Source organism: Gossypium raimondii, chromosome 6 (genome assembly GCF_025698545.1).
Source record: "Gossypium raimondii isolate GPD5lz chromosome 6, ASM2569854v1, whole genome shotgun sequence".
NCBI lineage: Eukaryota > Viridiplantae > Streptophyta > Magnoliopsida > Malvales > Malvaceae > Gossypium > Gossypium raimondii.
The window spans coordinates 36936355-36947575 of record NC_068570.1 but is presented as its reverse complement, the minus strand read 5'-3'; the positions used below and the strand labels follow the sequence as shown (position 1 = coordinate 36947575).

The 11221-nt window shown below is 34.4% G+C and overlaps 1 protein-coding gene across 1 annotated transcript; it reads right to left on the bottom strand.

Moving 5' to 3' along the window:
- Nucleotides 1–387: 387 nt before the first annotated feature.
- On the bottom strand, nt 388–3251 carry LOC105774877 (transcription factor bHLH103). Its single transcript, XM_012597444.2, has 7 exons — nt 2749–3251; nt 1883–2441; nt 1709–1792; nt 1528–1593; nt 1349–1414; nt 1216–1266; nt 388–1091 (listed from the first exon to the last, which is right to left on the bottom strand). The coding sequence occupies exons 1-7, from the start codon at nt 3093–3095 to the stop codon at nt 942–944; spliced, it is 1323 nt and encodes a 440-aa protein (XP_012452898.1). The 5' UTR covers nt 3096–3251; the 3' UTR covers nt 388–941.
- Nucleotides 3252–11221: the final 7970 nt, after the last annotated feature.

Genomic DNA, 11221 nt, shown 5'->3' with positions numbered 1-11221 from the left:
TACCGTTGGGGTATTGTTCACGCGCGGAGGACATCGCGTCCCACGCCGAGCGCGTCACGACGTGGACGCGATGTCTCGACATCGCATTCTGACATCGCTACGACATGGACGCGATTTCCCGGAAAATGGACCATATCGATAAATAATTAAAAAATCGACCCATTTCGATAAATTTTGAAAAAAACGATTTTTATTGATAATTTCCCCCACGTTCAAACACAAATGAAAACGTGACGAGTATTTTTTTCCCCTTTAGCCTCTCTTTGTCAATCAAAATAATGAAAACCCCGTAAAAGCAAGAACGCAACTGTGGGGGCGCCGCCCTCTGACTTCCGCTACCACATTCCAAAATTAATAATATATAAACAAAAAAAAAAACCGAAAAACTTGCCTTCAACACGAAGAAATTCTAATGCAAATTTTTTTTATTCATTTTCTCGGTGGCTACCTTATACAAATATAATCAACTGGAACAAAAAGGGGGTCTAGAATCTGCTAAATTCAGGTACTAACACAAAGCAAGCAACAATAAAATAAATAAAAGTATAACATGAGTTAATTCATGTCGATTTTCGCTGAATTTAGCACTTGTTCCCGTTGCTAATACGTAAAACTTCCATTATTCAAAGAAAAAAAAAAAAACACCATGGAATGGGGTAATCTTTTCTTTGTTTTTTCTTTAGCGCTACATCATTCTCTTTGTAGCAGCTGGCCCAGCAGTTCAGCGCACTTTGTTTGTCTCTGTCGACCATCTTTGGACCGTCATTTCCTTTCCTTTTCATTTTTCTTTAGCTTTTTTTATCAACACTGATACAGAAAAGCATTGGGTAGCTTTTACGTTTTCCATCATCTCTTTTCGTTTTTTCTCCGAACTCGAAGTTATGGCCGGAGCTGGTGGTAACTGTACAACTCCATTTAGCTTTATTATTTGTCTTTATCTTTTACCTCAATGTTCCACCAAAAGTTGGCGTCCAAATATCAGCTGTAGTCTCATTTGTAACTGGGAATGTGCTAGATATTGGCACCAAACAAAGCCCCAGGCTTTTTAGGTCTTGTTTTGGCTCATCAGGATCTTTCAAGTTATCAATATTCTGCAAGAAAAAAAAATAAAGTACAGAATATGACAATTACTGCATAATTCAAATAGTACTATTAGCAGACAGAAAAAGATAACCACTTATCACAAAAGTCCTCTTTTATCTATTTTTAATATACCTCTTGTTGTATGGAATCTACTGCTTGTTTCATATATGGAGTACTTAGAACCTGAAATTATGTAAATACATATGTTAGGGTTCTTATATAAAGAAAAGGAATAAAAAGAGGAAGGTAGTGAAGCTAAACATACATTGACTTGATCATGGAGGAACTTGATGTATTCAATGGCTTCATGGAGAACAGATGCGGTATCCGTCTGATAAAACAATAGGCGAGGTACAGATTTAACCCAAAGGGGCCAAACATAAAAAGTAAGGGTTTCAATTATATACATTTTGAAAAATAAAAAAGAAAATTCCAAAAATTCACCTTTCCGAAAGGTGAAACCAATTGCTGGAGCGCAGTGATTCGGTCCCCTAGCTTCTCTTTCCGGACCTGATCATAAGTACTGCTATCAAGTATTTATCTACTTCTCACTAACTTGCAGACAAAAGCTCCAACATCCCATCATAGTAAAAAAAGAGAAATGGTCAAATTTATATTCTAGTACCTTAAAAGTTGGTAAAGGCGATGGTGATTCAAGCTTTGGCCTCTTCATCCCTGACGCCGACTTTCCAACTTCTGTAGAATTAGTCTATAATAACAATCCAATAAAATCTAATAAATAAATGAATCGAATTTGTCAGAGCACTGGATCCGAGGCATGAACGTGTTGGATTTATACCTTTGTTGTCGAGCTGGGGCAATTAGCCTTCTCTTCGAATGTTTGTACAAGAAATTGTGATGCTGGCGAGGGTAAGAAGCCGGTTTTAACATCGTTTATACCAGTGGCAGAGGCGTTCCAGAAGGGTGTGTTGTTGGAGAAGCGCAAGCTACTAGGTTGCTGCTTTGGCCATGAAGATTTTGCAGACGACATATAGTTGATTGACCGGTTGTTGAAAAGTGATTGTTGTTCTGAAGTTTGAGGATCAGATTGAAACAAACTATGTAACAGTGTTGATGGGTACCCGTACGATGATGAAGCCATTGGGAACCTAGCTGACAAGCCCTGGCATGTTGGTGTACTATTACCGGAGCTGGTTACTGAATTCAATGAAATATCTTGATCGATAGGCTCGAAAACAGTGATGGAAGAATCTTTCCCAGGGCCTGAATGGCTCTTTGGGCTCCAGTAGTTAAGGATTTGAGCTGAACCCATGCCTGTTTCTTGCCGATGATTCAACCTTGAATCTATATCTTCTTGAAGAATCGAATTATAAAACTCAGTTCTCCCATTACTCCGACTGCAACAATCATGGATATATATATATATATATAAAACAGTAAGTATATATTCAGTACATGTAGAGAATTTTAGTCTAATAATTAAGTGTTCAATTGATTGCTCATATTGACTTCCTTTTCCAAACCTAGGGAACCAAAAAAAGTCTTAAATATTCTTCTTTTTTGAACTTGTGGTTGAAGCTTTGGGCTATAAGGTCGTCCTTGTATATGAATTTTGAAACTTCAACCATAAAAATTCATACTTAATCATACTAAAGAAAATGAATACTAAAACCAGTTATTAGTGTAACACATAATCAAACTTACAGCAAAGACAAGTTCCAGTCCGAAGTTGTCGAAGATGGAAGGCCAAAACCCATCATTTGTAAAGTGGAATCAATCAAAAGACTGCTGCTAGTGACACCACTATCTGAATCAGCTTGATGATGAGGATGACCTTGGAAAACTGTGGAGCTAACACCATAAACTGGGTTTTTAGTCGACTCTTCATAATACCTTGTCCTTGCCCTAATATCCACCATATCAGTGTCATAACCCAAGTTTCCCATGTCGACAACCTCCGTAGAAGGCGGCAGAGAACACCCTGTTAACATGGGTTTCGTCGAATTCCACCACGTTCCTCTACAAATCCCAGCATGAAATTCTTCTGCCATACCCACAAATCTTTTTTTAAGATCTTTCTTTGTTTCTTGTGTTAGAAGATGAGAGCTCTCTCCTTCAGAGTTAAAACAAGTCAATTTATATATGAAACGGTTCCATGCGGATTTCTGCTAAATGAATTGTCAAATTTTGGTTGACATTTCAAAGGATGATTGGACAAATGAGAGAAAGCATTTTTTTGAGTATTTTTATTAATTAATTTAAATATATATATAACTTTGTTCTCTATTTGTACTTTCTTTGGAAAAAGTTCAAAATATTTTTTGCTGAGTTTTGGTTGTATTGATAAAGGTGAAATATTAAGCTGTAAATTACAATAACGTTACTGGGTATTCGCTTAATTAAAATTTTACAATTTCATTGCTCACTATAACATTTCAAAATTCCTTTTTATACTCTTTTACAATTTATTTTTCTTTCACGAAATAGTTGTGGATGTTAAAAATCTGTAAACTAAATGTCAAACACTTTTTTCTTTAATATTTGACATTAACCATTAGATCAACTTAAATTTAACGTATGTTTTTCTACTTGTTGCTAGGTACTGATTCACTGTACAGATCATCAAATTGTAGCTTAGAGCTCATTACCGGAACTTAAAAAGAAACACTTAACAGTTCAGTGACTTAAATAAAAATTTTAAATAGTTCAATAACTTAAATGAAAACTTTCGAATAATTCAATGAACAAATTGTGATATTTTTTTATTTAAATAACTAATAATATAATTTACCTAATAATAGTAAGATGGTGAGTAAGTGGAATTAAGAAAAGAAATATGCGTGTGGATGGTGTTAAAAGTTCTTTTAGGTTAAATTATTATATTTTTAATGATTAAATTTTACGGTAATGATTCAAAAGCTATATAATCTTTATAATTATACTTGAACTTAAGAAAAAAATTCGTTTTTCCTTATGAATAAAGGGATGACGAAGGTGATGCTAGATCCGAATGCCACGTCTGTGTCTTGGCCCAAATATTTGTTTAGTCAGACGGTTGATATACAACCGGTGAAATAAATTTATGGACCATTGTAACTTGACGGTCCCAAAGATACGCATGATTGTTTTAGGGCAATGAGGATAATTTTGTGGCAGTTGCGGTGGCGCGTGGCTTTCACTTTCATGCAAGTGGAAAATAGCACTTTCAATATCTATACAACCCTTTTGGATGGGCATTTATTTCTAGTGCGATGTGTTTAGCTTTCTTTTTGTCTCACACTACAGTATCTAATCTCACCGTCGCCACTATTTTTATATTAACCATAGATAAACACACCACACATCCAAAGATACCCTTAATATCTAAGATTTAATTGTTTTAGTTTGAATTCCATTTCATTTATTTGTTTTGAAACTACAGTTTCTGCTATAAAAAATTACGCTCCTATAAAATTTCAATGCCTAATATCAAATTCACTCTCAATATTTACATTTTTTATTAATTCAATTCTTATTTTCTTTAAAGTTAAATTTAATTATTAATTCTTTTAAAAGAGTTAAAATCATTTTTAATAAAATTATTGACTAAAATATAAATTTTAATGATATTGCCGTGACAATCCATGTGTACTTCATGTTGACATGGTATTATCATCTTATATATCATGTCAACAAACAATTTAAAATTATAAAACATTCAAAAATAAAAATAATTATAAAAATTCAAAACTGTCATAAAACTTATGGATTATCATATAAGCCACCATGATTAAACATGTAATGTTTTAATCCTATTTTCATTAAAAATCGATTTTTTAAATTAATAATCAAATTCGATTTTTTAAAAGGGATAATAACTAAATTCACAAACAAAATATAAATATTTAGAGCTAACATTAAGCCTACTTAGTAAGTTATTTTTAAAATATACAAGTGATATTTGATTAACACAATTGTGGGTTGAATCAACAAATAAAACAATAAAAAAAAGAGTGCGAATTTGTAAAATTAAAAGTTTACTAACAAGTCAACGCTCAACAGATTCAACAAACAGCTTCGTTGCTCATTAAATTTCCTTAAAATAGAAAAAGAACATTTGTCAATTTCAATGTATTCAATAATGAGTTAAAAGGAAAGAGGAAAGATATTGAAATTAATGGGATGAATAAATCAGGTAATTTCATCAAAGCAAAATTTTTCGAAATAATTATAAATTATAAACAGTGAATATGTCAAATATAAATCTTAATTAAAATGGAGAGTAAGCGATTTTGATATCATATTTAAGGCATACATAAACAAAGTCTTGGATTTGGTTTACAACTCACTTAACAAAACATTTCAAGTTTATTTCAATTTCTTTTATTATTTCGGTAAGGACATTTTGTGTTATAAAAAAAGATAATACAATCCACTAAGAGAGGGACAAAAAAGAATGGCATTGGAATTGGTAACAAAGAGAAAGTAAAAGATAAAAAAAAAAATTAAAATAGTGTTGTCGAAACTATTTTTTATTTGAAAAACGGGGATTAATTTTGAAAATAAAATAGGAGTCGCCATTGATCTTTTGTTAAGGTGTGATCGGTTCACGATAAAATAAATAAATTTGGTCTGCGAAATACGAGAAAGTAAGTTCGGGAGTCGGTTACGTACGAGGAAGGGTTAGCACCCTCGTAACGCCTGAAATTGGTACCGAATTGATTGCTTTATGTCTTAAAGTGGAAATTTTGAAAAGATTTTAAAAATACGATCCTTTTAAATTTTAAATTTGAATAAACCAAATTGAATAGCAAGATGTACTCATTTTGCAGAAATAAATTGCCACACTCAGTGAGTTAGGGTGCAACAATTCAATCTTCGAAATTAGATTTGTTCCCTTCTTAAGAAAATCATGTGTTTTAAGAAGGATATTTGATTATTTAAGTCAATCGAGAAATCCGAATCCAGTAAGTTAAGGTTCAATTTCTCGAAATTCTTAAACATCAAGCATTGCCTTTATTTCGAAATCGAGAGAACAAAATGTTGTATCCAGTAAGTTAGGATCAAACATTTTGGAATCTTAAGAACTTTATTTAATAATTGTATGGTTTTAATAGAATGGACGTTTGATTATCTAAATTCATCGAGAAGAATCGAAGCCCAGTAAGTTAGGGCACAATTCTCTCGAGAACCTATAAACGCCAAGCCTTTTTAAGGATTATGAAATAAAACGATTATGAAGCTTTAATAAAATTCGACTCTTACAAAAGGAACACGATTAAATAACGTTACACACAATGTAAAAGATAAATAACAATTTAAACTTAAACTAGAAGCAATTAAACAAATAATAGGCAAATTCAAACATTGACTTTAATCATATCATGCAAACATCCATATTAAAAATTAAGCAACCCATAAATTCATAATCAATTAAAACAAAAAAGACAAGAATAACGATGAATAATAAAAATATTTGATACAATTTAGTAAGGAATAAAAAAATTAAATAAAAGGTTTAAATAAATTTTAATGAAAGATTTTAAAATCACAAAGAAATAAAAATGAAGTAAAATAAAAGTGAATAACTTGAAATTAATATCTACATTCTAATTTATATAAATAAAACTTAGTAGAAATAATAGTATATACCTAGTAATAATGTATAAAAGTTAAATAAATAGAATAAAATAACAAATTTAAAAGGAATAAGGTTTTCATACATAAGAAAATATCATTTGAAAATAATAATATATTATTATATATACGTACGTATATTAAGAAAAATCCATATTATATACCTATATATATAAAATATAAAGTATTATTATTAGAAATTAAATTTCTATAAAAATATAAAGTTAATTATATATATAAAAAACAAATATATAAAAAAATAATAAGAATACAATAATAAGAATAAGTATGATAATAAAAATAACAATAAATTTCCTAATAAAAAAAAAACTAAATAACAAGAAGGATTAAATCACAAACAAAATTGAATTAACAGGGAACAACTGAGATTAAAGAAAAGTGGGGGACCATGCTGCAACACGCGTATTACATGGGGGCCCGATTGGGAAATATCCCGCTTCCCCAAAACGCAGTGTTGCAAGCTGGGTTGAAATGAAACAAAAGTAGAATACGGGGCTAAATCGGAAAGAAAGAAGACCACCGATTCAAAAATACCAGAAAAGGGATGGACTGGTCGCGCAAATATCCCTCCCTATGCCAGAACACGCGGATCTAGCCGCGTCTAGGTCGGGTCATCGGGCCGCGGCCTAAAACGACATCGTTTCAGAGCCATTGAATTAGGCCCTAACTGTGACGTTTCACCATTCCCCTTAAGCCAGTACTAAAACCAACATCAGCTACCCTAAACAGAAAGAAAAAAATCCTAAAAAAAACCTAATCTCCTTCTATTCAAAAGTCGCGCCGCCTCAGACCCATTTTTATCCCGTTCAAACTCCCATTACGGCAGAGTGGACTAGGATTCGGTGCTCCCACCTTAAAGGCAAGTTTCTCTTCTCTTCTTTTCTACTTTCTTCTCACAATAATAAAAAATGAAGACGAATATGGAAAAGGAAACAGGAAATATCACCGAAAAAATAAAGAGAAATCACCTTTCGAACTCTTTTTCCTTTCGATTTCTCTGAATATTTTTTGTATACAATATGCGTGTGTGTGTTTTTTGTGTTTTTGTAACCGATTACAAAAGGTTTTTGCCCTTGTTTTGTAGGCCGAGAAAAAAATAAATAAAAGAATACAATTTTTCCGTTTTCTTTGCTGCGTTTTCTTCCCATTTGCAGGTACGGCGTGCGGGGCTGGGGACGTGGCATGTATGGAGGCGAAGGGGCATGTGTAAGGAGGCTCGTCACGTACGGAGAGCTTGGCTGTGGCGCCTGGATCCTTTAGGGTTTCCATGTGTCGTTTTGTGTTTTGGGCTAATTCGGGTCATTGGGTATTTAGGCTAGTGGGCCGGATTGGGCTGGTAATTTGGGTTGTTTTTAGACTGTTATTTTATTTGGTTTTTAAGCTATTGGGCCAATGTAAATGGACTTTAATAAATTTTATTTTTATATATTGGGCCGGGCAAATTGGGTATTACAGCTGCCCTTCTTTGCTCGTTGTTGTGTAACGGGAACGGAGCAAAGACTTTAAAATGGCCAATTTTGCCTGGTCGTGCTGGGTCTTGGTGCTCTTCTTTTCAAGTAGTCTCATTCCATCCTGCTGCATCTTCAGAGGTATAGGAATTGCTTCGATCCATTTCACCACAACGTCGGGGAGATAGGATTTGTAACTTGTAGTTTCTCAAAGAACAAAATTTGCTATACTTGGTCTACTCCACTGCAACTTCAGGGAGATAAGACTTGTAGCTTCAACTTGTTCTGCTGCAATTTTAAAGATAAGTCTGATGTGATCTACTCTACTGCAACTTCAGAGAGATGAGATCCATGATTTTGATCCGCTTCACTGCAACTTTAGGGAGATAGGATTTGCGGTTCTAATCCGCTCCACTGCAACTTCAAGGAGATAGGATTGGTTTCTTGTGTCTGCTCCACTACAACTTTAGGGAGATAAGACTGGTTGCGATCTGCTCTACTGCAACTTTAGAGAGATAAGTCTGTAGTTTTAATCTGCTCCACTGCAACTTCAGGGAGATAGGATTGGGGTCTTCGATCTACTTCGCTGTTAATATAGGAAGACAAGATCTGTTATTTTTCAACCTACTCCACTGTTGCTCAGGGAGATAAGGCTTTGTGATTTCACCGATCTGTTCTCTGAGGAACATGACCTGTAAAATTTCTTACATGGCCTATTTATGTCTAATGATTAGGATGTTATGATCGAAATGAATCAACATCTCCTAACCAAATGTGCATGCATGAATGTAAAAATATCATGAAAATGATATCTTAATGTTTGAGTTGTTATTGCCCGTTGTTCATTAAGGCCTCATTACCAACACGTCAAAACGTTATCTTATTTTCCTGGTAACACCCATATCTTAATCGGATTGCCCCCACTGTAATCTTCAAGGTTCAATCTACTGTAATCCTCAAAGTTCAATCCACTGTAACCTTTGGGACATAAAATTTGAATTAACTTCTTCCCACTGTAATTTAGGAGTATAAGATCTGGCTCTTTCTCAATTCTCTCCTACTGCAATTCAAGGATACAAAATGTGAGTCTCCTTGGCTTTACACCATTCTCAAGGTGACGTACCAAATGTTTCTCCACAATTGTAAAACTTTCTTCTCCAAGAAAACCTCTTATCACCCGGTGATCATTGCTTGTTTGTTCATTAAAGTTTTATCACTAACACAACATCTTGTCATCTTGTTAAACAAATGTTTTGACAACAAAATTCAAAGGGATAGTCTTAATTTAGGCATTTCCATTTTAGATATTTCAACCTTTAAACTTGGTGTGTTCTAAACAATAGTCCTGTTTCAGGTTACTGTATTATTTAGAAACTTCTAGAGTAATATGCAAAACTTCCCTTGTGAAAGTTTTATTAGTCCATTAATCATTATTCTAATGCAACACATTTGCAAAAATATCAAAACAAAGAATAAAATAGTATTAATTTGAGAGCATAGCTCGGAATGAATACATTATCAAAGATATTGAGAATAAAAGAGGAATTGACTCGTATCTTTATAAAGAATGAAGTATTTCAAGAACAAGCAATAGTATGAAGACTAGGTGCCCCAGATATCGTAGCTTAAACTTTTCTGTACAAACTTTCTGAAAACCATTCTAAGTTTGACGTGTTTAGGAGATCTACACTACTCTGTCGATGCCCCAAGATGTCGCGTACCCTTTCTTGCTGATTCAGGTGTATCGGGCTCACCGCATGCCCCATTTTGATCAACATCTGAATGACTCCGGTCACGTCATGCCTTATTTTGATCAATATTTGAGCCGCCCTTTTCAGGTTTTCAACTCAAATCCCCTTTGGTCTCAAGGCGCCCTTTGCGGGTTTTCACCTCAGCCTCTCCATCTTTTTTTTAGGTAAAGTATTTCTTGATCGAATCTGAGTTTACAGGATTTGGCAGATTTTTACCATCCATCTCACTCAAAATCAAAGCTCCTCCAGAAAATGCCTTCTTTACAACGTAAGGACCTTCCCAATTTGGCATCCATTTTCCTCTAAAATCCTTTTCTAGATGAATGATCTTTTTTAGCACCAAGTCCCCTTCATGAAATTCTCTAGGACAAACCTTTTTGTTATCAGTGTGCATCATTCGTTTCTGGTACATCTGGCCGTGGTGAATAGCTCTTAACCTCTTTTCTTCTATTAGATTCAACTGATCATATCGCGATTGGACCCATTCGGCTTCATCTAGCTGTAGTTCAGATAACACCCGTAGAGAATGGATTTCAACTTCAATGGGCAATACTGCCTCCATCCCGTAAACTAAAGAATAAGGTGTTGCCCCAGTAGAAGTCTTAACAGATGTTCGATAGGCAATGAGAGCAAGTGATAACTTCTCATGCCAATCCCTGTAAGTTTCAGTCATCTTCTCCACAATTTTCTTAATATTTTTATTGGCCACCTCCACTGCACCATTCATTTTTGGGTGATACGGCGACGAGTTATGATGTTTGATCTTAAATTGGTCGCAAACCTCCGCTATCGTGCTATTGTTCAAATTCAACGCATTGTCTGATATTATTCTCTCAGGCATTCCATATCGACAGATGATCTCCTTTTTCAAGAATTTGCTAACTACCGACTTCGTGACATTTGCATATGAAGCTGCTTCCACCCACTTAGTGAAGTAATCAATGACCACGAAGATGAAGCGATGCCCATTAGAAGCCTTTGGTGATATTGACCCAATAACATCCATACCCCACATGGAGAACGACCATGGAGAGATCATAGCATGAAGAGGTGAAGGAGGTGCGTGTATTTTGTCTTCATAGATCTGGCATTTATGGCACTTCTTGGCATAATTGATGCAATCTCTTTCCATGGTGGACCAATAATACCCGAATCTCATGATTTGCCTGGCCATTGTGAAACCATTGGCGTGTGTTCCACAGATACCCTCATGGACTTCTTCCAAAATCTTCTTGGCCTCGACAGTACCCACGCATCTCAATAATACTTGATCTTTTCCTTTTTTGTATAAGATCTCTCCATCTAAAACATAGTCAATGGCGAGCCTCCTCAACGTCCTCT

Bases quoted from the DNA above. Each gene is read 5' to 3' on its own strand.
- LOC105774877 (XM_012597444.2), bottom strand. From the start codon at position 3,095: ATGGCAGAAGAATTTCATGCTGGGATTTGTAGAGGAACGTGGTGGAAT. The intron at 1,793-1,882 runs GTATAAATCCAA...TTGTTATTATAG, and splicing joins GCCCCAGCTCGACAACAAAG to ACTAATTCTACAGAAGTTGG. The intron at 1,092-1,215 runs GTATATTAAAAA...TTTTTCTTGCAG, and splicing joins TAGATTCCATACAACAAGAG to AATATTGATAACTTGAAAGA.